The 25,966-nt window shown below is 39.0% G+C and overlaps 3 protein-coding genes across 4 annotated transcripts; 1 reads left to right on the plus strand and 2 right to left on the minus strand.

Moving 5' to 3' along the window:
- Positions 1 to 396: 396 nt before the first annotated feature.
- Positions 397 to 13,951, minus strand: LOC111323228 (uncharacterized). 2 transcript variants are annotated; one of them, XM_088763525.1, is made up of 29 exons: positions 13,839 to 13,951; positions 12,886 to 12,987; positions 12,642 to 12,736; positions 10,396 to 12,217; positions 9,529 to 10,014; positions 9,163 to 9,419; positions 8,744 to 8,851; positions 8,445 to 8,487; positions 8,187 to 8,296; positions 7,918 to 7,995; positions 7,425 to 7,535; positions 7,076 to 7,126; positions 6,861 to 6,965; positions 6,721 to 6,752; positions 6,512 to 6,602; positions 5,833 to 5,887; positions 5,226 to 5,275; positions 4,617 to 4,707; positions 4,371 to 4,509; positions 4,106 to 4,207; positions 3,878 to 3,938; positions 3,681 to 3,716; positions 3,498 to 3,565; positions 3,220 to 3,272; positions 2,647 to 2,677; positions 2,369 to 2,430; positions 1,848 to 2,020; positions 1,250 to 1,439; positions 397 to 751 (listed from the first exon to the last, which is right to left on the minus strand). In XM_088763525.1, the coding sequence occupies exons 1-29, from the start codon at positions 13,924 to 13,926 to the stop codon at positions 651 to 653; spliced, it is 4,791 nt and encodes a 1,596-aa protein (XP_088619651.1). In that variant the 5' UTR covers positions 13,927 to 13,951; the 3' UTR covers positions 397 to 650. The 2 variants fall into 2 exon arrangements, with proteins under 2 accessions (XP_088619651.1, XP_088619652.1); XM_088763526.1 differs by lacking the exon at positions 12,886 to 12,987.
- A 1,470-nt stretch (positions 13,952 to 15,421) lies between these two features.
- Positions 15,422 to 18,921, minus strand: LOC111323240 (uncharacterized). Its single transcript, XM_022926557.2, has 3 exons — positions 18,671 to 18,921; positions 18,089 to 18,355; positions 15,422 to 16,384 (listed from the first exon to the last, which is right to left on the minus strand). Exons 1-3 carry the CDS (start codon positions 18,771 to 18,773, stop codon positions 15,786 to 15,788), a joined length of 969 nt encoding a protein of 322 aa, XP_022782292.1. The 5' UTR covers positions 18,774 to 18,921; the 3' UTR covers positions 15,422 to 15,785.
- A 3,778-nt stretch (positions 18,922 to 22,699) lies between these two features.
- Positions 22,700 to 24,809, plus strand: LOC148727924 (uncharacterized). Its single transcript, XM_088724835.1, has one exon. It carries the CDS (start codon positions 23,747 to 23,749, stop codon positions 24,515 to 24,517), a length of 771 nt encoding a protein of 256 aa, XP_088580961.1. The 5' UTR covers positions 22,700 to 23,746; the 3' UTR covers positions 24,518 to 24,809.
- The last annotated feature ends 1,157 nt before the right edge of the window (positions 24,810 to 25,966 follow it).

The following is a 25,966-nucleotide window of genomic DNA, read 5'->3' on the forward strand; positions in this document are numbered from 1 at the left end:
CTTCGACTTTTGAATTTGAACAGTATTGTTCGATTATGGATTTTTGACACTAGTGTCCGATTTTGGATTTTCATCAGGTGCCACATGCAGTCTCATTTTCTATTTTTTGTTAGTGCTCTCCAGGTTGTCCAGGACCCTTACAAACCCTGTTCCTCGGGTGCTGACAAGGAAAATTTGTTTAGCAATCAAGAGCTTCTTTAGTTGGTGATTTCCTTTTTTCTTGTGACCCTTGTTTGATGCAGGGGTGACTTTGAAAGGAGAAGCTGGATGCTGGTCACTCTTGGGGGGAGGGAGGAGGGGGGGAAAGGATTCAACTGTACTTCTTTGTTGTCTTAACACTAAAACGCTAAAAACCCAAATAAGATTCCAAAATACAAAAACACAGAAAGATCACAATTTAAACGATAAAGTATTTTGATTCTTTATTTCGGCTTACAGAATCCGACATCTCTGCAAAACATTAAAAATTTACTTTTTAAATAATCTGTCATACTCTTCCGATATCTCATTGAAGACAATTTTCAAATTTCATTCTGTCTGATGAGTTAAGTGGTTATAGTGCTCATTGAAATATTAGTTTCCCACAGATGTGAGCACTGAATATAAAAAAAGAAAACAATTGTTTCAAAGAATAATTTTGGTGTCAGACTTCATGAACGGCTAGGAGTAGAACTTGCTTGGGGCCTGGTGCCTTGTGGAGGAGGAGGAGGCATAGGTCCACCAGGTCGAGGCAAGAACATTGGAGGAGGAACTGAGGAGAGAAAAACACAAAGTAAAATTATTAAGGTGTTGAGGGTATTTGAACGATAGCAACCTCTAATTGAGCTTAGATAAACGAAACTCGGCTATACTCTGAGACTGGGTTCTTATCACGTAGCTTATCATAGATTACACGCGAAAACAAAACAGCCAATAAAAAACACAGAAAGGATCTTAATCCAGAGTTTTAACTAATATACGAGAGCCGGCCTAACGAAAGGCAAACTTCTGCTATTCGATTCCCTGACAAACCGCCTTTAAAGGTCAAGGAAAAGAAACAACTGTGTTCGGCAAAGTTTTGTCAGTCTATGACGCGCATCATTGAAGGAATTCAATAAAACACGTCGACATAGTCGTGGCATGACTGATGCCCATGCACGACGGCCTATCGAGCCACTTCGCTCATAAGCTCACTCTGGCAAGTTGGACGGCAAACCTGCTCTGGTAGAATTGCATCTTTAAAAGTTGAAGTTGTAGTTAAAGTACTTACGAGGTCCATTTGGCAGAGAATGATGCATCATGGGTGGAGGCGGAAATCTTGGCATCCGCATAATCGGAGGGATTGGAGGAGGAGGAGGGCCAAACCCAGACATGGGGCCAGGGGGAGGAAGGGGCTGAGATGATCCATCTGCGTTGTCTTGGCCAAAGGAATTTACGCTATCAGCGGGTTTTAAAGAGGACTGCGATAAAAAAAAAAAAAAAAAAGAAAAGATTTCTTGAGCTAGCTCAGATGGAAAAAATCCTGGGTCAATTTTGAGGTTAGGCTAATAAAGGATTCTTGGAAGGATCACACTGTTTTTGGGAATGCATCGTCATTCAAACACGTTCTGTCAGCTCATCAAACTACCACGCCACGATTGCGTATTTCCGACCAGTAATTCCTTACCAAGCAACTGAACATCCCAATCTGAGGAACGATCGATTCTATCTTTTATGAAACTAAGACTTTCCTTAGCCAATTCCTTCTGATTCTAGACATTTTCTCGCAGCGTTCCGACGATTCCTATCACAGTGGTGTACTTGATTTAAAAACTGAAAAGCTAGTCAACAAGAAAGGCATATCGACCAACCAGCCCCATGCATCATACCTGAGCAGTGGAAGCAGCTGTTGTTGTTGTTGGAGGAGGCGTAGCATGGCCTCTGGTTGCAGGGCCTGGAGGAGGGAAGGGTGGTCGAGGGGGTGTCATCCCAAGGATTTCTGCGGGATGCGGTCTTCGTTGGCCAGGAAACATTGATGAAGGAGGCGGAGGAGGGAGAGGTCCTGAAAAAATTAAAATAGGATTAGTGGGGATCAGTTGGATGCACGAGAACCTAGTTCTCTAAAGGAAGTTTGAAAGAGGGCAGTGAAGAACAGAAATGGTCAAGGGACCGAGCCAGTACAAGCAGGGATTTTTATTTGATGGTAGGGTGAGGGCCAGAAATGCGAGGGTTTGGTATTAGAAGAATACACAAACGAAGGCTTCTATTCTGGACTTATTATTTTTTAATAGTTGTCTGTAACTCATTCACCAGGGGTTGGGAACCACCGATCAGGCGGGAATAAGGGAAAGGTTATAAGTGAAGAGTTCTTCTGAGGGGGGGGGGTGGGTTTCAAAGAAGGCTAGCTTACCCATCATTGGAGGAGCACCAAATGGAACAGGGCTACCATGACTAGGAACCCCAGACATAGGACTGTGGATTTAAAAAATAAAGGTAACAAATTCAGTCATCTATTACTTTTGCAAAGAATCATGTTACGACCAATGTAAATGGAAAGCAAAGTAGGATGGAACAATAATTTTAGCGTTATATTGCTCATTTGACTTAATAAAATTCTTGCTGACGTATATTTGTTTCTACTTGAGGATCAAGTGCGTGTTAGCTAGGATATGAAAAATACGGTCTTACCTCATTCGTGAGGGAGAATCTCGACCATCAACTAAAAAAAAAATAACAAAATATGTATGTTTAGCGATTGGAATCAATCTTGCACGATTTTATTTTCAACTTCCACTTATAAAATGAGAGTGCCATTGGCGAAGTCTATCGCTTTCTCAATGTCAACTCTGAGTTTTTTTTAATGATTAAGTCGCTTATTTGTTGGAGATTAGGGAACATTTCGATTTGAGTATCGTCAAAACCAAAAGCAAACGGGAAAACGCGAGTAACGAAGTCGTGACTGGTTTTAGGTGTGAATCTGATTGGTTGAGAAAAAGTAGCGCGAGTTTTCTGGACCAATCATACTGCACAGTAATGCAAAACCGGAGTGAACCTAGATTACTGTCGAAACTCGCTCAAAACTTTATCCCCTCACAATTAATCGAGAATTCACGCAGTGTGACGACGCTGTGGACTGGTGGTCTGGGTTCGAGTATTCCCTGAATGGTTGATTACTGGCAAGGGGGAGGGTGGTAGCCGTTTGTTGGACTGGTATTCCAGGGAGCGGGGAAAAAAGCAATACCCAATAGCTTCTCAATCTACCTTTGCTCGCTGAAGAACTTGAACGGCTTCCTCTGACCTCCACGTCGTACAGTCTAAAAAATCAAATAAAATACTTGGTCTAAAAGCCTTCTTTTATAAAAAAAAAAAAAAAAAGAAAAAAGAAAAAAAAGAAAAGAAAAGTGGCTCGAGTCACAGAGGGGATGGTGAACAATTACCAACCCTTAGGGGCAACTAATAACTTACTATACTCCAAAGGAAAAAAAGGGTTGATTTGATGGCACGCTATTCGGTATAAGCAAAAAACGTTTTTAACTTACTTCCTTCTGAGGATTTCATTCTCATCTTTGAGCCCGTCGACTTCTCGTACAGCAGCTCTGTAATCAAGCTGGAATATACAGAGTGGTAAGGAAGTTAAGGGGTATACATTTTAAAATCAGCTTCAAACGATGGAAAAAGTTGTAGCTCTCCTACGATACATAACCACATCATAATAAACTTACCCAGTTTTGATGAGCTTTCTTCTCCATGTTTGATAACTGCGAATAAAATGACAACACAACAGTGTTAACAGATTGAAGGAGTTCTCAATCAGAATATTACATGCTCTACCTTCCCCTTCTCCCCTTTGGGGTAAATTGTACTTCGTGACGAGACAAAAAATGGCGGCGAAGTTGTCTTCAGTACTTTATAGACTAACCTGCTCTTTCTTGCTTTCGTCGATTTCTTCAATCTGCTTCTTGATGTCTAAATAAAGCTGCCTAAGAGCGGAAGTAAAAAGGACAGTTGACACTAATATACGTGAACAAAATTAACTAGTCTAAAATCAAAACTTCACGCACTTAAATTCGCACGCGTGCAACAGAAAGAGCTGAGAACGCTTGGTTCCTCAACACTAATTCAAGCATAAACAGACTTAATACTCTACCTGTACTTATCCGCATCTACTACAGCTGTGGAAGCTTTCGCCTGTTCTGATTGCAGTTGATTCTCGATAGAAATTCGGGTTGATTCCTCAGCTGTGATTTTTCTACAAAGGGAAAAGTGCGACATTGGAATGTTAACTTTTCGCATCATCTACCTGCAACAAAACCCTCGAAAATCCTGATCTAGCTTGGATGATTACACCTCACGTTATTCTCGAGTCTCAAAGTTGGTGAGAAGATCAGCGGCTGTGAAACACAGTCTCTTACCTATGTAACTCTACTTCGGTTGATTTGAAATACTTTTGCAGTGCCTCCAATTCGATTTCCTTTTCTCGCTGTGTTAGCATGGCCTGGCTGGCCTTACTCTCGGCCTGCTCAGCTCTCTCTGTTTTCTCGACATTGTCCTCTGCAAGAAAAATAAAAAAAAAAATAATAAAAATAAAAATTTGTTCGGTCTGAAAAGAATATTTCAGAAAAGAAGTGAAAGATATGCCATGTTCCAGAATTATTTACCTTCCAACATCTTGTTTGTCTTTCTTAGCTTTTCAGCTTCCGCTTCCATTTCCTCAACTTTTTCCTGCAATTGGTTATTTTCTTCCTTTACCTACAAATCAAAGAAAACAAGAAAGGGTTGCAATAGATTAAATCCAAAATTTCAAGTTCAGCCCAAAACAAATGCATATCACTTCCAGGCGAAGCCTTTCCTAAGCTCTCCCTCTGTTTGAATGGGGTTTTTAATCCTTAACGCCCTAACATCAGTCTGCATATTCTCCATACTGTTCTCTATTCATTTCCTACTATGCTGACAAGGAGACTTTGCCTGACAATCAAGAGCCTCCTAAGATGTTGATCATTTATTTTATTCTCTTGACCTTAATGTGTGACGTGGGGGTGATAGTGATAGAAGAAATTAGAATTTAGTCACCCTTAGGGATTGAAGGGCCAATAACCTCTTGGCTGGTATTTTTAAAGTCTTGGTATGTTAGTCTCCAAACATTTCTGAAACAGGGGCTTGTCTCTAAATCCTTCTCCCTGGGTTTTACTATTCATAATTCTGGTTTCCTCACAAGTATTGTAGTGCAGTGATAAAATAACTAAGGGCAAAATGCTAATTCTTCTTACTTCATGAACTTTCATTAAGTTTTGTAGCCTTTCAGCCATTTCCTCCTCACCTGATAAAAGACAACAAAGACAAAAATTATTTATTTAACACCTAACAGTAGAACTTCCCACTTAATGTCAATTACCAAAACATAACAAGTGAATCCATACTAAAGAGACAAGCTGGAATGTGCATTATGAAGCACTTTTGGTCCTCTTTTCTTTTTTCCTTTTCTTGTTTTGAATAAAAAAGAATGTGGAAGTACTAACTTTGCCATAACCCCCTTGCACAGGTGGAAAAGTCCATTGCTGTGATAACACTTCCCTTCCCCCCATCATCTTCTGCCACCTTCTTCCCCCCCCCCCCCCCCCATATAATCAGCTTCCCCAAACAGTTTCTCCAGGTTGGAGAGAAGCAATGCAAGAGTAAAAGTCCCAGAACATAACATGCTAGAACCCAGTCCTTTAGATCCACAGTCTAGAACACTCACCGCCAACTATGCCACATTTTCTACCAAAACCCACACCACAAGGAGTTCACCATGAATGAATGTAAGGTAATTACGCCACATTGCAAAAAATTTCCAAATTTCAGTTAATTTTGATGACATATTTAGGTAAAACTTACCAGGCTCTTCTTCGTCATCTTGTAATTTGACTTGCTTGAAACAATCCTTCAATATCTAACCAACAAAAAGTTCCAGCAGACCATTCATGATTTCTATTTTAATTCAGACCTTGGTAGATCACTCACAACAACTCTCCCAGCCTCGAGTCTTTGTCAGTGTTCATACAGCTATCCCCTCCCCCTCCCCCTCCCCCTCCCAACCATTCATCATTTCCCTAAATTTTCTGGGTTACTTATTCATGCTCCTGTATGTAAGGAGGGGGTGTAAGAGTTGGGGCTAATGCCCATAAACACAAAACAACAGTGTAGCCTGAGCTTGAACTCAAGCTTTCATGTTCCCATGGCCAACTGTGCACCCTTACCAAAGGCCACCACATTTTCTACAGTGCGACAGTGCTGAGCTCAAACTATCACATACATAAAGGGGATAAGTTTCTAGAGAAACCGTGGGGCTGCGTCAGTGGGGTGTATTACCAGAAAATGTGGTTTTATCACCTGCACTGACAATGTAATTTGGCCACTATACAGAGTTTCTAAAGCTGATATTTCAAATGTTAGCCCTTCATCAGAGTGAATAAGGTTCCATGCTAGTGCTTGAAACATCTACATTAACATCTCAATTGATCAAATCAACTATCTAATTACTAATTATCAGATGCAAGGTAAGTCCTCTACTTACCTCAACCTCATTACATTTAAATTCATATTGCTTTTGGAGGTCAGACAGCTGTAGAGACAGTTCATCAAACTCCGTGTGAAGCTTTTGTTTCCTGCAACAACACCATTTTCAAATCAATTGAAACAAACAAAAAACTCTTACATGTAGAGGATGGTAATGCAAAAGAATTTTCTGCATTGCTAGAATTAAAAGAATGGATCATAACTTACTTTTCCTCAGTGTCTGCCAGAAAAGTTTCAAGCTGTTTTAAGAAGATGAAGGAGACAGTCAGCAAATTGGACTTTCCTCACATTTTACATCTTCTAATAATTTTCGAGTTATGAAAACAATGATGATTACCAATACACACCTTATGGATCTCATTATTGCCTTGTTCAATCTTCTCATTCAGTTTTCCAATATGCTCTTTATCTGCCTCTTTTCCCATCTGTAGTTTATCGCAATGATCATTCAACTGAAAACAAACAAATTTTAAATAACACCATACAATACTTGGTGACCATTGAACATAAAGTGAACTGTACAAGAGAGCCTCTCCATAAACTTTACAACTGAAATTACTACCTTGACAATTTCATCTTCAAGTGTTCCAATTTTAGTATTCAAGTTTGCAATCTGCAAAAATAAAAAAAATTATGTCAATACTCTAATTGATTATAAAACTCTCAAAACAAAAAAACTTGTACTGTACACGTAGAAAAAAGGGTTCCCTGGTAGCATATGTATTCAATATTTTTTTCTTCCCCTGCTTTCCATTGGCTAGGAACAAACTTATCAAGTAGATGTTATCTCGATCTAACACCAAATTCTTGTAAATAATTTACCAGGAAATGTCTAGCAGCCAGAGGGGAGAATTAACAATCCGATCTTGGGAGCTTATGGGTTACATACTTGTACCGAGCTGAACTCTTACCGTTTTTTCACGGCTGGCAATTTGATCATCTTTCTCCTTGTCAACAGTTACCATTTCATTAAGACTTTCCTCCATTCTTTTTATCTGTGCCTGGAACTCTTGCCTTTCGTTCTGCAATAGTCAACATATAAAATAAACAAACAACAGGCATGAAAAAGTAACTCACAGACAACACATCAGAGTAAAGTGTATACTTTATCTTTTAGCAAAAAAAGGTTTATTTCTTTGTTAAAAAGAGTAGTTAGAGGTTAAGTCAGCTTATGAGCCCAAAGGGCCATAGAAATTGAACTTATCTCATTCCAATCTGGGTGGCATGAACCGACAAGCAATGCTCCAACTCCCCATCCCCACCCTGGACACAAAGTCAGTCTATCCCATGATTACTCTAACTTCCAGTCCAGTGCACCAAGCTACAATTAATCTACAAGTACTGTGTCATGGTCTATGGAGGAAATGGGATGGACCCAAAACACTCATTTTTCTGATCACTCACCTTCAATTTCTCCACGGCCTTGGTAAGGTTTTCAGTGGTAGCAAGATGGTTACGTGATTCATCCTCTGCAATGCATTTCTAAAATGGAGATGAGACATCAATAAAGGTGATAAATAATTTAACATTGGCCATCTTGTTTTGGAATATCCCACACCATTTTTACTCTTCTTGGCATGATCACCAAAACTGTTGCAGCTTGGAGTGCTAAGAATGAATATCACTAGAAATAGCAGCCCCCTTAAAAGATTTACATTGTAAATTATACTTACCTCTTTATGATAATTATTTCGGTCCATCTCCATTTTAAGCCTTTCTGCTATCAATGACTCCATCTCCCCTTCCAAGATGCGTACCCGTGCTTCGTGACTTTTTAGCACATCTAAAGAAATTAAATTAAATTAGTGAAAATCATTGTTAGAAGTTATCAGGACTGTTGCTAACAATTTCTTGAGCAGAAACAACCCTCACTTATTTGAATAATTATTGTCAGTAGTGTTGTTATGGGAAGTTAGCTTTTGATCACTTACCACGAGGATTAGGTCCAAGGGCACCATATCGCATCCTTCCAAACTGCCAGTAAAATAAAGAAAAATATTACCTCTCAAAGTCTGGTAATTTACAGGAAATCATGGGAGTAATAATCACAATGAGGAATATTCTCAGGATGCCAGAGAGCAAACTAGGATGCACACCTGACTTTTACCCTTTTGTGATCATTTCCTTAAAGTGTAATTCAGGGGTGCTATTATAAGAAGTTACTGGATGCTTCAGTTAGGACAGCACTATCTTAGGAGAACTAGCATTTCTATCAGTTTTAGGATCTTACCGTAATAGACCAGAAGAAGTACAGGAAACCCAATGTACCAAACAGAACTGTTGATAACAGGACAGCAGGGTGAACATCCGCAAGATCCTTACAAAGCTGCTCAAATGCCTGGAAAATCCAAAAGGTCACAATCAGTGAATTTAACATCTTACACCCTAACATCAGTAAGCATTATTCTCCATACTGTTCTCCACACCTTTTCTAAGGTGCTGACAAGGAGAATTTGTTTATTAATCAAAAGGTTCATTAGTCGGTGATCACTTCCTTTCTTTGCCTGACCTTTGATTCAAGGGTTTATTGTTCAGGGAAATTACATGCTGAACACTCTTGGGGTTCAAAGGGTAAAGGTCACTACTGAACCACGTAGAAACTCAATCATAAACAACTGACAAAACATACCTTCTCTACTGAATGCTCACCTGGTCTAATCCTACACAGGACAGCAAGTTTTTGGTTGCATTTTTCACAGAAGGCCAATATGAGAGGATGAGCTGTAGTGACACCTCATGGAAATTGCGGAACCCTTTCATGAAGTTTGCAAATCCACTGAGTGTATCTTTAGCTTCTGAAGCATTCTCTTTCAATGGAGGTTCCACCAAACCAACTGTAGATTTCTTTTTCACTTGCTGGAAACGAGAGGCCAGTGAAATCACTTCTGGTTTTAAACGACAAAAGCCTGAAAACAGAATCATTTCCCATTAGTAATATTCACTCGGAGAAACATTACCTCTGGTATTTACAAGACAAAAGCCTGAAAACAGAGAAATAATATGTAGTGTTCTCACCATCATCACAGTTGACATCATCTGTAGGGATTTGATCTTCCAGTTGGTCCAGTTGTGCAGCACTTGAATGATCACTCTCATGTTTTGTTGCTTCTGAAGCTGATCCTGTTGCCTCTGCGGTGTGACGAGACTCCACTTTGGTGTCACCGTGAACATGCACCCCATCATCTGTTACTGATCTCTGGACAGGCTCAAGTGGAGTTGATTCTTTCTTGGTTTCAACTGCCTCCCTACCAACACTACTGGATGTTCCTAGAGCAACTGTACCCTTCCTATCCCCTGTGGTACCAGTGTCTGTACCAGACACACCCAAAGTGTTAGTGGTCCCACTTCTAGTTGTAAGGTAGGCAGCATCAGTGGACTGTGAAGCTGTATTTTCCTCATTTCTGGTTGTGGCTTTTGTAGGAGGTAACTGAGTTCTTTGGATTTTTGGAGTTTGCCTGGTGCTCTGAGGTCTTCTATCATGTGTATGCGTTCCCGATTTTCCTGCAGGAACAATAAAATGAGGTTACTTTGCAAGAAAAAACTTTTGCGAGAAGCAGAAGTCCTCAGACGTACTAACAACAGAAATTATAGTAATGTCATGTTAGCCTCTACACCCTAAGATCAATAAGCATCGATATCTTCCCAAGCTGTTCTCCTCATATCTGTGGTAGCACTGACAAGAAAGACTTGTTTCACAGTCAAAGGCTTTTTAAGTTGGTGATCATTTCCTGTATTCTCGTGACCTTAATGTGTGATTGGGGGGGGTGATATTGTAAGGAGAAATTAGATGCTAGTCACTCTTATGGTCTAAAGGGTTAAATTTTGCTGTGGTCATGTTTACTAAAAAGGAGATCTACAAACATTGAAAATATTTACACTAACCTTCACCAGTTGATACAGTTCCAGATGTTCTGGACTCAACTTTTGGAGCTTGACTAACAGATGGTTTTTCCTCTTTTTTCTTGGCTTGTCTTTGCTGCTTGCTGTGAGAATACTCTGCTGCCATTTTCTCAAACTTTTTCCTTTCTTCACTTAATTGTTCCAGTTTTTTCTTCAGAGCAGCTTCTTCAGCTAACGCTTTGTCAAATGCACCCTTGAGTTTTCTGTGCTCTTCTTCCTCATCATGCTTTATTCTTTGTTTTCCATTTTCCTGAGAAGGTTCAGCCACATCTTTCTGGGGTTTTTGCTTCCTTTGAACCTTTTCATGCTGAAAATCCTCCTTCTTTGCATCGTTCTCTTTTCTTTTGACTCCATTTTCTTTCTTAAAAAAGTCTTGTCTTTCCTTTTCAACTTTCTTCCTCATTTGCCTCTTGTCTTCTTTCTTCTCATTTGCTTCCACCTGTTTGCGCTGCTCTTTCAAGGAATCAAGTCTTATCTTCCTGGCAAACTCCTCTTGGCTTTGATCTTCCTTTGGAGAATCTGCTGGGACTTTTTGGTGACTCTTATCCTCCTCTTCCTCCATTCTCTTTTCTTTCTCTTCACCAGTTCTCTTTTCCTTTTCTAACAATGACTCTCTCTGTGGCTTCTCAATGAATTCCTCTGTTTTCCTTGAATCAGCACTGTTTCTTTCTTTCTTTTCTTTACTTTTAACTCGCAAGTTCTCCAACTCTTTATCAGAAAGTATGAGCAAACCATTTTTAATTATCATTCCTCCACTTTTCTTGTCATTTTTCTCCAATACAGGGCTTCCATTTTCTGGTTCTTGCTGTGTATGTTCTTCACCCTTGCCACCTTCTTCAGCGTTCTCAGTTTCTAGTCCTTTCTTGTCCACAAGAATTTCAGGTTTTTCACTTTCAGAGGTTACAGCATCAGCTGGTTCCAAAGATGGATCTTGAGCAGACTCAAACTGTTTGTTCAACAAATTCTGTTGATTTTCCTTTCTGCTATCAAAATCCTCTTCCATAGTTTCCTCACTGGAAGGTTTAGAAATAACATCCTCAGAATAGTCAAGCTTAAATTTAGATTCAGGCTGGATCTTCTGTTTATCCTCTCCAACATCAATCTCCTTCCCTAAAGTTTCTTCCACCGAAGGTCTAGGAAAGGTATCTTCGGAGTCATCTGGCTTCAATCTAGATTCAGACTGGCTCTTTACATTCTCCTTATCAACCACCTCGTCAACAACATTCTCATTTTTTTGTTCATTTTTATCTTCTTTTATATTTTTTTCTGATTCACCATCTAAGTCCTCCTCCCTAGATGGTGTTTCCTTATTGGCATTATGTGTTTTTTCTTCCTTTTTCTCCTCTTTTATGTTTTTTCTTGGTTCGCCATCTTGGGCCTCCTCCTCCTCCTCCCCCCTAGATGGTGTTTCATCATCAGCATTATATATTTTTTCTTCCATTTTTTGCTCTTTTTCACTGTCTGCTGATTCGCCATATATGGCCTCTACCTTTTCAGATGTTGTTTCATCCTCAGCATTATCACTTTGCTCCTCCTTCGTCTGATCATCTTTATTATCTACTGATTCACCAATTTTGATCTCCTCTCTTGATGTTGTTTCCTCGTCACTATCATTGATTTTCTTCTCATTTTCTTCTTGTTCAGTGTCCTCTGATTGCCCATCCTCAGCCTCCTCTTCATCAGATGGAGTCTCAGAGTCACCATCTTCAAGCTCATCGTCATTATAAAAGTGAGTCAGTTCTGAATATATCTGCGAGAAAAATCCTGCGCTACCCTTGCTCTCCTTAGGAGCTGCAGTGGAGGCCTGTGGTAAAGAATAAAAGCTTGCCTTTGCTTTTTATCTATTTATTTTTTTTTATACTTCTAATCTAAGACAAATTGAAGGGAGCCTGTGTTCTAAAATTTAGAAAAAACTAAGATACCTATTTGCCCAAGACCAAAAGTAAGGTACCAAGGGCCACTGCTAGAATACAGCCCTGACATGTCAATCAATAAAACAAAGTTTATTTTTTCACTCCTAAGATCAGAATGAAAATTCTCTACACTGTCACTCATACATTTCTCTTAATTTTTGCTTCAAGAATTTAGTGTTAAACAAAAATTATTGCCTAAGTTATATCTATCATCTTCTCATTACCCATCTGCTTGAAAATGTATTAACACTGTAAAGAGAAATTCCTTTTTGGTCAGTCTTGGAGCAGTGGATTTATGAAAGGAATACAACATACCTGCTCATCTGGAATATCTTTGCTTTCTTCATTAGCTACTGGTTCTTCTGCGTGCTTATGGTTCTGAGTTCCATACACACTTTTCCCTGTGAGAACTGAAAGAAAAAAATTAACTTGTTAGGGTGCACAGCTGAACACAAAAATACACTCGTATGGTACCTCTTGTTAGCTGGTGATGGCATCAATATATCTCCATGCAAACAGCAACTATTCGATAAAAAGACTAGTGGCTCAAGGACCATACCTTTGGTAGAAGCAGGGTTCTCAACAACGTTCTCTACATAGGAGCCCGGCTCAAAGGCCGGACTCAAATCGTTGATACTTTGCTTATCTTTTGTTTTAATTGCTAAACGAAAAAAAAAAAATTGTAAGAACACAGCCTATATGACAATTAAAAAAATTACTCTGCCCAAATTAACGCCCTTCCAATCTTGCACTATGCATGAACTGTACATATGAGTTAAAAAAAAAAAATTCCTTCATACAGGCAATTCTTAGTAAAAGTAATACTTCTTCATTGTAATGCTCTATTGAGACAAAATTCCCCCCCCCCCCCCCCTGTAAGATCCATCTCGCTACAATGGCCACAGTTCTGACTACTGTGGAGAGATGGATTTGAAGAAGGGAAAAATCTTGGATCAGTCGAGCCTTACGATGGAGAAGTATCGCCGGACAATCTTCAGATTCCAAATAATAACCAGACTTTCATTCAATACGTCCTTCACCATTTTTTTAATAGCACTCGAGTTTCGCTGGAAAAAATTATTTTCAACACTAAAATACAGTTCTGAATATTTACCATATGTGTAAACTGCTGCTACTTCCACGCGCAGTAAAATGTATCAATAATTCCCAATGGATAGGTGTATATAACAACCAAAATACCTCCACGCCGACGAACAATCGATCATTTTGCCGGAAATTTCCCGGGAATAACAATTCAAACTCAAAACCAAGTGTTTCCGCGCGATTATCAATTTTCCCCAGAAAAATTTGATATCGCACACCAGAATACAAAACAATCCCTGAATTACTCAACACCAGGCATTTTAGCTTTCATTTCAATCTTTTGCGGTTTGCTCCCTATTACACGTCTTTTTCCGTGCGCGTGTCTGAACTCGTAAAAGTAAGTTTTCTCCAGAGTAAAAATATTTTTAAAAGATTTCCACAACAGAAAAATGCATCCTCAGTACTTACCTTCTTGATCTACTGCTTCTTCGGAAATCACCGGTTGAAAACTTACAAAAAGTAGTAAAAAAGTTAGCGCTACCAACTTTTCCGCCATCTTTAAAAAAGCATCATCACCGAACTGCGCGTGCTCACTATTGTTACGTAGCTGACGTGTCGCTTTGCAGCAAATTTGGCAGGGGAGGGGAAAAATATCATTATCGTTGAATACACACAATTGGCTGGTATTTCAACACAAGAAACAGACACAATGTAGTCTTAGGAAATAAAAATATTCATTTTGAAAGTTATCTTTGGACAGAAAAATATTACATAAGCAAAACTCTACAGATGTGTAGAATTAAGAGTTTTTTACCCCAACCCCCGGCAGTTGCATTTGGCACACTTGATGCCATAGAAACGGGGTTCGCTTCTGGGAGAATGTCATCGCTAGTGGTTCTGGGGATTTGGTTTCTTCTGGATCTGGGGTCGCTGGAGAAATTCCGTTGACTCCAGTTTGATAAGGAACCACATTTCCGAAGCAAAAGTAATATGTCATCAAAACATCGTAAAACGGGAAAAATAAGCACGGAAGAAATGAAAGAGCGACAAAGGAAAAATAAAAGGGTGAAAACGGGAAGGGAAGAATTTCAATGAATCTTCATTTCTTGACCTCACCGTCTGCCTACATTATTAAAAAGTTTTCCTTCCGTCTGCGGCCGCGGCCATTGCCGCACCGTTGCTCTGGTAAGTAAATTGGAATGTGAATTTATCATATTTTAACTAAATTGATCCCTGACATCTTTGGTGACCTAACTTTCGCCTTCATACTTCAGGACTGGTATAGTTTTGTTGTTTAATGCTGTGCAAGAACGGTAACAATATTTGAATGCCCTTTTCCTCTGTAACCAATCTTTACTGCTTTTTCTTCTTTATAAATCAGTTTATCAGTTCTCTCTTCGAGGGCCAATGTTTATTGCTGTGGAGAAAGGTAAATTCTTCTTAAGGAAGAACTTATTACTAATGTGGCAAGTGAACACAGGATCAGTAAAAGATTTCGCTTAAGGAACTGGGTTCGAGAACTGCAAGAATGTGCCCCACTGAACTGGAGTTTTTCCGAATGGGAACATGGGACTTTCTCTCGGATAATTTGCCGCTCAGTAGGTCACGTACCTAAGCAGACACTTGGAAATACATCCCCGCCTTTTTTAAGAATTTCCGTAGCGCGGTTTACGGCAAGACTCCGCACTCATTCACTCGCAATGAGACCTCAATTTGTTCTCTTTATTAAAATGGTAATGATTCACCTCTTAGATACATGTGATCTCGATTGGATTAATCGTTCGTTTACGGACAACACCAAATGTGCTATAAGTTACTTACTAATTAAAGGATAAATAGCGTTTGCAGGACAGGTGTAGCTTAATTCGGCCTGCCTTTAATCGCGGGAGTCCAATTCGTCAATCATGAGTATGTTTGCGGACAGAATTGGACGATTAATGTTAGCAGTCGAACCTCGCATATCCGGACTTGTTGGGACTAGACGAAATAGTCCGAATAATCGAGGGTCTGGATAATAGAGAATATGAATATTAATGAGAAGCAAAAACTGATTGAATTAGGAAAGCGACATTTAATCCTGAAACAAAACAATTACAAATCATTTTGAAAAAGATGTGGTCTACATCTTCACTGTCCTACTTGACTACCTCCACACGTGTGTATTAACAATTGAAATTAAGGAGAAATGTTTTTACATTAGCCTAAAATGTTAAAGTAAGTCAAGTTGTCCTAAAGAAGAACATCGCCTTTACTTCACCCCTCAACGTTGTAGTTTTAAAAAAAAAAATATAGCTACGGATTTTGATCATGACTAATAAATATTCATGAAAAAATTTGGACCAGAGAAAATTCCGGATGATCGAGAATCCGGGTCATCGAGGTTCAACTGTATAACCATTTCTTTTCAAAATACTTTTAAAGAGTAACCTGATTGGTCGGCTCATAGCAATCCTTGTCCCCTGGAAACAGTTTAATCTTTGGATTTTCTTTTTGAAGGACTTGTTCGACATCTGCTAGGTTTTGGTCGGCCATGATTTTCTTATTCAATTCTTTGTTTCCATCATTGTTACCTATCACAGCAAACGCTCCCGTAACGATGCCTTTCGTTGCACTCCAACAACAGCCAGCTGTCCACATCGAGTTAGGGATTGCTATTTTTTGTGATTGTACGATGCCTGGCTTGTTAGGGAACGCCATGATAGAATGTGGCAATTCCGGCTCATGTTCGTGGGTTTTAGGATTGGTTACAAGTCTAACAAATGATGTACCCGTGATAAGGAAGAGAATCCCGTCTTCTGAAGTACACATCCCGGCATATTTCCGTATTTTAGCCTCATATACTCGCCACTGTCCTGTGTTAAAACTTCCGACCTGTGGCACGCAATTGGTGTAGGTAAAAGAAGCAAGCCCACTTCCTTCACTGTAGGATAAAGTTTCAAAAGGGACTATATGACCTCTATGATAATACCCTCCGGATCCCTCATACAGGAGATTACTTCCCTGACGGGTAATACCTGTTCATAAAACAACAATAAATAAATTCCATTTCATGTGATGTTCACCTGTGGAATACAGAATATCAAGGCCCACACTATCGCTGTGTACCCCTTGACAAAAAGAATTTAAAAATGAAACACATTTTAAAACGATAGGAGGAAAACTTTCTCGTTCGTTCTATCCAAAAAAAAAAAAAAAAAGAAAAATGAAAAAAAGACAGCATTATCATGATGAAAATAAATTTCAAAATAAAAAATAAAAAATGCAGTTCTGGTGAACGTTTCATAATAATTTCGAAACGCAAACAGAAGAGATTCCTGATACCGGTGGAACCGAGCGAACTCGAACTCCCATGGGAAATCAAAATTGGTTCGAATCAGCGAACACAGCGGTCAAGCGCAGGGTATGCGCGAGGGGATCGATTTTGGCGCCTGCGCGTTATTTACCGCGCAAAATTTCTATAGAAAACATTAGAAACCATCGTGCTGTCTCGCAAAATAAGCGATAGAAAATTGAGACTTTCATAGAAATCTGTAGAAGGAAAAAAAATTAGAGCAAAGGAAACCTCGAGACTTTTCGAATACAAAGCTTATTCAAGTATGAGTATCCTGTTGGTTTACCATTCTGTTTTGGGTTTCACCAAAAAAGTTATACGCTTCTAAAACGTAGCCTGCGTTGCATTCGGAAGGTGTTACAAAATGCCCGGTGTAGTCCGTCTGCGCAACGGTTCCTAAAAGCGTAGTCTGATATCCTGCATGGGTACACGGATCTGAGTATCCATTTCTGATTGGCTAATTTCTTACGCGACTTGCGATTGGTCATATTCTTTCAAAAGATCGAAAAGGCGTTGTCTGATCCGTCAACAAGCTTTTGGGAGCCGTTACGCAGACGGACTATACAGGCGAATTAGACTAGGTTTACACTAGAGGAGAGTTTTCCGGATTCGTAAATGTTTCCGGCTCATCAATTTTGGAATATCCGGATTCGTAGGCGTTTACACTGAAAGGATATTCGGATTCCTGACCGTTTACAAACAACGACAACTCCGGGAACATTAGAAATGGAATGGTTACCAAGCCCAGTGTTGTTTCGTCGTTCGATTGGCAAAGTGAAAATGCTTCCTCTAAAAAGGCTAGAGTAGATCGAGATGCCACTGAGGCAAATTTTGAACTGGACAGATACCAAGCCATCTACGTCGTCGGCGATTAAGTGTGGCTGATGTTAAACCTCCTTGCAATAATAATTTGTGTTTCCTCAGAAATACTGCGGTACACATGATAAAATTTATCGCCTGAACCTGCAACAAGATTAGGCAACCGGAGACCGCCAGCAATGTTAGCACCAGATCTTCCATTTTGGTTTCACCGCAAACTCAAAAGATTGCAGGCGGAAATAATATCCGGATTCGAGAAAAATAGCGGTTACACGACAAAACTTTCCGGATTCAAAAGTTATCGGATTCAAAGTTCCCACTTTAAATTCCGGATTCAAAATCTCCGGAGACACGGCCAAACCGGGGAATTTTTATTTCGGATTCATCCACTTTCGTGTAAACGGCAAAATCAATCCGGTATACTAAAACCGGTTTCGGATTCATCACGAATCCGGAACAATTTCCTCTAGTGGAAACCTAGTCTTACTGGTTTGCCTAATTGTATAAACCTCGTGTGAGAACATGATTCCGAGAACCTAAAAACGCATTCAAGAATCTTAACCCATACCTGGAGTTTGAGACCATGGGTCACTCGAAGGTCTCACAAACGATTTAAACTTTTTCACTTCGTCGTCTGTAAGCATATATACTGCGTAACGAGGTATTCCCAAATCTCTATCGTAAAAGGTGGCAAAGTGACCGCTCTGGCAAATGGAAATGGTTGTTGCTTTTTCTGGAAAAATTGGTTTTTGATGACCCAAAGAGAAACTGTCAAGATCACATTGCTGCACACGCTTTTCTGCTTGCTGGTTTAGGTGCCCAAATCCATTGTAATCTAGAAGTTCAAAACTGAAAACTTTAATAGTTTTCTTTGAATCATTCAGAAGGAGAATAGAGAGAAAAAAAAAAGAGAAACAAAGGCGATAAAATAAAAGAAGATGGTAAAGATTATGAATAATATCAATCCTGAAGCGCAAGCACTTTTTCCTCTACTTTTTTTTTATTTCGGAAAATCAGGTGTAAAGCTCAATTTGTTTCGCGATATTTCAAGCCTCTCCTTATTGTCTTTTTCTATCATGAAAATGTCAGTCTGAAGCTTGTTTGAAAAATTAATAGTAAAACAAAACAAAAGTCAGAGGAAGATACTTACTTTTCACCGTGGTTTTATTGAAAGTCGTTGCGGCCCAGGAAAACTCATTAAGCTTAACTGTTATTAGCAAGCCAATAGAGAAAAGTAAACCAAGATAATTCATCTTCCTCTAGTCGTTTCAAATACTGGGACGATTCTTTCCGGGAGACTGGTCAGTTCTTGAGATCTTCTCGCTTCAACCTTCTTACCAACTTTTAAACAGTTTCGTGATGAGCGATCTATTTCAACTTTTAATTGTTACCACATAAAGATTCATGGCATCTTAATGGATTTCAAGCCTCACTGCCTCTCAGTGTTTCCTGATATGCATTGCTGTTAAACTTAGGAAGAATTGAATAAAAACTCAACGGAAATAAATTTTTCTAAGTTTGAAGTCGTTTATTTTTAGATAACTTTCGTAAAAATGTCTTTTTCGTGAAAATGAATATGCTTCATCTCGATTCCTCGGCTAAAAAATGTGGATGTTGCCCCTGTAAAATCTAATCAGATTCGGCTGGTAGGGATTGTTATTTTTTTCCCGCGACTCATTAATTGATTCTTCACTCTGTTAGTCAATTGGGACTTGACAGTTCCAGGAGCGTTCCTTTTGGCGCTACAAACTTTTTCCCGCTTATTAATTATGAATGACGTTTAAAATTAGACCACCACCATCGACTTCAATGCGACCGGTTAAAAAGACAACTTTACTCCGCAGAGGTTTCTTGAACAAAGGCTATTGCTTGAAGTTGACGTTGGATTCAGATTAAAAAATCATATCCAGGATGGAAACGACTCTAAGAGAGCTTGATATTGCTGAGTTGACCAAGCCAGTGTGTAGACGTGATTGATCAATTTTGTGGTTACCAAATTTCAGCTCAAATTGGCGTGCCTGCTTTATGCGCTTCTCCAAACCTTTTAATGTACTTTTTTCCTTTTTCTGCGTTATAAATGAGGCCTTCAGTGACCTATTCTCTTAAACTTGTTCCATTTCCCGTACCATTCTACAAAACCGTAAACAATCAACTCGATTTAAACAAACTAGACACGCCTACTCGTACGGGTGATTTCTTATCAGAATCGATATCTCTTCTCCTCGCTTTGCTTCGTGTTGCTCTTTATCTCTCCTATCTTTCATTACCTTCATCTCTTTGAAAACAAAAGCCATTCAACAGTGCCAGGTACGATTTATTCAATGAAGAACTTTATTTGTCAGATACAAATCAGGGAAGAGATCGACAAACTCCATCCAAAATGAGTTCTGTGAGCGCAATTACAAGTCAGCTTAAACAAAAAATGCTGATCATAATAATAATAAATCGAAAAGATAAGCAACTTCTCAACAACCTTCATTGTGTGAAGGTGTAGTCTGATCGTCCGGGTGAGTGTAGTCCTGAGAAGGACTGTTGTCGGTGGTAGTGACTGGCGTTTCGACAACCTGTGCGGAAGTCATCATCAGAGTCAAGTGAAGTCACTTGACTCTGATGATGACTTCCGCACAGGTTGTCGAAACGTCAGTCACTACCACCGACAACAGTCCTTCTCAGGACTACACTCACCCGGACGATCAGACTACACCTTCACATGTTACCCCCCGGATTCAAACCATTTACTGTAACCTTCATTGTGTACGCAGTATCTTATGAACTCCGATCCTTTATTTACCCAAAAAACTGGGTTGTTGAGCGGCATTTTGTTCAGAGAGGAAACAAGACCAAATTTGAAAACATTCCCCTAATTTGGATAACTATTCGGGAGCAACGCTTAATACAATTAATACGATATGAGGTCAAGTTACTCACAGTTACCACCAAGGAAGCCATGGCATCTTAATGGATCTCATGGTTCACCTCTTCACAATTTTTCTTGATATCCGATATTGTCATCGTATTGAAAAAATTTTCTTAAAAGCTAAAATGACTGTTTGAAACAAAAAAATTAACATACAGGTTATAGAATGGAGCTTTTAAGGCATCTTATTACACTAAGCCTGATTGAATAACCGGTTGACTTTGACTTTGATGCTAATGGCCCTGGTCATTTCTTGCATGCCGTAGTAAACCTGTTGGTTCAAAAAATACCTTTCATGGAAATCTTTATACAAGAATGAGTCTTCAACTGAATCAGCAGTCTACGTATCTCCTTCAAACCCTCACAAAGAAGTTGTCTTAAACCTGTCACTTTGATAAACAACTAACGAAAATAAATTTTCTTCTTACTTACGGTATTTGATTTTGTCATGAATAGCAATCTAGGACTAACAAGATTGCACAAATGGAGGATATAAAATTTTACCCTCATTTGGACATTTTGTGGCTCTTAATGTTTGAAAAGGGAGATAGCATCGTTCCTTGGAAGACCTTTCGGATCAATTTGATACAATTGAAGAAAGTTTTTAAGGCGAAATCTCTTTCAGATAGAATCCAATATTTATGCCTCTCGCTCGCTTGCCAATAAGCTAGTGCTGTGCACTGTGCATTGCTAGGGGTGAGCTCGGTTTGCTGGGAGAATTAAGCGGACAACCTTTATTTGCCGTAATTTGGCCACTCAGTTGAGTGGCCGTTTATTTTTAATACCGAATCAAATTACAGTAAAACCGGAAATAAAACCTAATCCCAGCAAAGGTGAGGGCAAACACCCATCGAATGAGAATTCAACGCACCTATGAGAATGCTCGAAAATAATGGGCGGGTTAATGGGGTGGGAAATGTTTGCCCTGCACCAAAGCTTAACTAAAAGAGGCCCGAAATGACATGTTCGGATGTTTAAGTATCTGCCATTGTAAGTCCCGGATGTAACCCATCCGGAGTAATGATAAAACGCGGCGCAGTTGCATAAATTGATTTATTCCCTTTGGTAATAAATGTCATTAAAGAGTCGCAGATGGAAAAGAATTTCGCCTGAAGTCCTTACTAACTGTAGCTCCCATTGCGGGCCTATGTTTACGTAAAACATCCGGGCAATCGCTCATGTGCTTTGAAAGGAAAAATCGTCGCGTTCATTTCAAAATGTTTTGTTGCCGTGTATTGTCGTTGTTTGTAAACCCTAAGCTCGAACAGTCGGTGAGTTTTCATTTCATTTGTTTATGTTGTAATTTCGTTTGTTTTAAGCGTGTTTTTTGTTTGCAGAAAACCTCTCCTTTACTGGTTAGTCGAGTTTTCGACTCAAGCAAATGTTTCTTTGAAATAAACAACACTAACAGCCCCAGAACACAGACTCTGTCATTTAAATCTTGTCGTGCAGGGATTGACAAGCATCCAATGTCATAAAGGACGAAACATTAGTTACAGGTAAATGCTAAATAAAAAGTTTAACAACAGAATGATGACCACTTTAAAATGATTCTCACATTCAAAACCTTTATTTTTCAACCGAGTTCTTTTCGATCGAGTGTCGATAAACCAAAGCCAAGGTAATCAAAACAAACAATCAGTAGAAAGAAAACAACCAGTTTGCTTTAAGCGCGGGAAAACGCGGGGGACCAAGTCAGTTTTACTGTGTGCATCTGATTGGTTGAGAAAGACGCGCAAGTTTTCTGGACCAATCACAGATTGAAGTAAAGGAAAAGCTTTGCAATCCCGGCTTCCTTTCGGCTTAAAATTGAAAAATTATCTTCTGATAATGATAAAAACCCTAATAATGATATACGATGAAACGAGCTATTCTTAAAAAATAAACTTTACTATCTACATACTTTGCCACCTACAATTATAGATCTCAACCATTATTTCATAATAAATCGAAAAAGGCTCACATTCTTTTCGTTTATCTCTGACATTCAATATCAAATAAACGGGCCCAAAAATTTTAAAAAGACAAGGAAAAACAATATTTAAACATTTTTTTCCTATATCGCAAAAATTTAATGATGTGAGAAGTGGACAAAGTGTTTCTTTCGTTAAGCAACGCCGTAGGTTGGTGCTAAAATTAAACACACGTTCTTTCGACTTTTGAATGTTACTAATTACAGTCAAATGAAGAACTTGGGCTATATATATATATATATATATATTCATTTTTGGCTTCAGAAGCTCACAGCTACTTTGAAAATAATTTGGATATATCAACAAAGTTGAAATGGTAATTTGGCCACCGTAACGATTACAAAAGCTGACGTTTCGAGCGTTAGCCCTTCGTCGGAGCGAATGGAGGAATTGTGGGTTGTGTGTGCTTTTAAAGGCAGAAAATACACCACTTTCATAAATGGCTGCCGGATTAATATTCTTTTGTTTAAATTTAAATCAGCCTTTCTGGCCTCGTTCTCCAGTACAAAATTCAAAAGAATACATTATCTCAAGCGAGGCCAGAAAGGCTAATTTAAATTTAAACTAAAGAATATTAATCCGGCAGCCATTTATGAAAGTGGTCAATGGAGCTACGTTATTGGTGGGAACATAGTTAATAAAGGGGACTGGTTATGAAGGCCGGCATACATGAAAGAGCCGGCCTATTGTTCGGCTCCTGAGGTTGAAACTACCGTGACGTAACGCGAACGTACACATCCTTGATTTGCACTACAAGGCAACATGGCGGATAGTAGTGAACTTTTTATTTTCGGAGACGATTTTGATGCCATTTTAGACATTTTAGAAGAAGAAGAAGAAGAAGAAGAAGAAGAAGAAAAGCTAGATTAATACTTTACAGAAGCTACTGACGATGTAAGTATTATAACCTTCCTCATCAGTTTAAAAAGCGAGAGAAAACAACTGTTTTGCTATTACCATTTCGGTATGTTTGACAAGATCGAGTTCAACTGTTTATCGTGCTTTTATGTCGGGTATTCTGTAATCTTTTTAATATCATATCTATTTGTAATAGGTCGAATTCGATGACCTAGTATGCGAACTGTGTTCCAAGAAGTGCAAAAGGAAGAGTAGGTTAAAGCGACACAAAACAGCGAAGTACAAAGACCAAAATAGTGCAGATTCGTCCGAAAAGCCAAGGGAAACAGCGCAGTTCACCTTCGAGATTTATTGTGAAATCATCCACAAAGCAAAAGCCAAAATAGTTGGAAAGAAATTGTATCCAAGTTCGATTAGAGTGGAAATCAATACCTACCAAACACATCCAGCAAATGGAGGTATAAGCGAAATCAAAAACATGTATGGTCGCTTGGTCAAGTCTGGCAACGCGGAACGATTCTATACTTCCTTCTACTCTGCAGTAGTCTCAAATGCAGTAATTTCTTTTGAGGGGTTGTCTAGGGATGTAGCGACATTGCTATCTACCAAAGTGGCAGATTTTATATTGGCTGGCAGCAAGGACAAAGTCAAAGACTCTACTATTTGTACGTGTGCACCATTAACTAAACTCTCAACTGAAGAAGAAGCTGGACTACAGTACATAGGAGGATATGTTCTACATAAACTTCACAAAAAACTGGCAAATAGTAAAAAATCACCGGAAATTGAGCAAGCAATCTCAATTCTTAAGGCTGGAAAGTCAGATGATCAGGCTGTTTCAGATAGCCAGAGGCTAACTTCATCTTTAAATAGTGGAGACTTACGGACAATAACAAAGAATACCCAAACAATTTTTGAAAGAGCTGAGCACTATTTTAGGGATATAACTTCAAAGGCTGACATAAGAAAGCTTGATTGTACTGACATTATATCAAGATCCACCCATAACATAGATGTAGTCTCTACTTATCATTTAATTTTGTCTGATGCTGAACTTACAGCAGAAAGCACTGTTGCCAAAGATGTATTGCATAACATCATTCAACTGTATGTAAGAGTCCGCTCCTTTTCTTTCGCAAAGGATATCATACAGAAGCATAAGGTACAAGCAAAGCAGTTGAAATCCAAAGCTCTACGTAAGGAAATAAGCAGAGCTTGTAAAGAATCTGAAAATGATAGGCAGTCCTAGTCCAATATAAATTTTAATGACTTTTCACCATATCGCTAAAATTGTATTGATTGACTCAGAGGATTTTAATGAGCATTAAAAGTTACCTGGCTTATACTTTTCCCAAGAAACATTGTTAATTTGATGTTATACAAAATTAACAGTTTATCATTACATTTAAAAGCTGTTACTGACTGTTTGCATGAAACCCACGTTCCTCATCTCTCTGGAATCAAATAAATACTTGTCAAGGTTTATAATCACTTTCAGCTAATTGAAATGGTAACAAGTATAGTTTAGTTAATACAATAGAGTGAGCACAAAAATCATCCATCAAATATAGTCATTGGACTAAGAGTTATCTCTTGATCTTCTCCTGGTACCATTTGATTGATATTTTACTCGAATACTTACACGTTTCGATATCCTTTGGATCGAAATGCTTCTCACATGTAAATACATTTCCTTTATCGATTTGACTTTGGAAATCTTTGTCGATAATTCTTGTTTTGGTCAGCTGATTCAGCCACTCGTTGCGCCATTTTTCATACTCGGCATTTCGCAGCGAGGGCAACTTAAGTATGCCGATTCCCTTCGTTCTACAACATGTACTGCAACCAAACACGGCACAGCTGTCGCCAGGCATTGTAATTTCGAGTTTAGATACTTAAATAAACTGTCTCTGTGGACAGAACTACATCATGACGTTTTAGAAACAGATCAAACCACGAACACAAGTCTTCTAGCTCCCCGCCATCTTGAATGTGTGTGCACGGTCACGCTTGGTTGGCAACTCGAACAATAACCTAGCTCTCTGATGTATGCCGGCCTTCATAACCAGTCCCCTCTATTAACTATGGTGGGAACATGGAAACGAGAAAAACAAGAATAAATTAGTGGAATGAAAAGCGTTCGTTGATCCTTGTGGGATTTAGACTGCCGGTTTGAAAGATGAGCTTTTGTTTAAGATTTTTACGGTTTTCCGTGTTACCTAAGTGTAAGGAAAGACCGCAGATTGCCATATGTTGCTTGGAATGATTAGGTAAATTAAAATGCCTAGCGACTGGTTTCGATGTGACCTTGTCATTCCTTTCCACGTCTCGAAGGTGTTCTCGGAATCGGTCACCTAGTCTTCTGCCTGTTTCGCCGATGTATATCTTTTTGCAATTAGTGCAAGTTATGCAATAGATTACACCAATGTAATCTATTGCATAACTTGCATAACGGATTCCAGGTGCTGGACTCTGGGTTCTACCCCTGTGGATTTCGGATTCCAAAACAAACCAAAAAAAAAAAAAACAAATATAGAAATAGACTTTGAGCAACTTAGGTCTTCAGTTTCATCCCTTGGCGGGATTCTGGATTGCAAAGCCCAGTATTCCAGATTCCTCTGTAACTGATCTTCCCGGATATTTTTCTTTACAAACCAGTTTATCAGTTGTCTCTACGAGAGCCAATGCTTATTGCTAT

This window comes from Stylophora pistillata, chromosome 6 (assembly GCF_964205215.1).
Source record: "Stylophora pistillata chromosome 6, jaStyPist1.2, whole genome shotgun sequence".
Taxonomy (NCBI): domain Eukaryota; kingdom Metazoa; phylum Cnidaria; class Anthozoa; order Scleractinia; family Pocilloporidae; genus Stylophora; species Stylophora pistillata.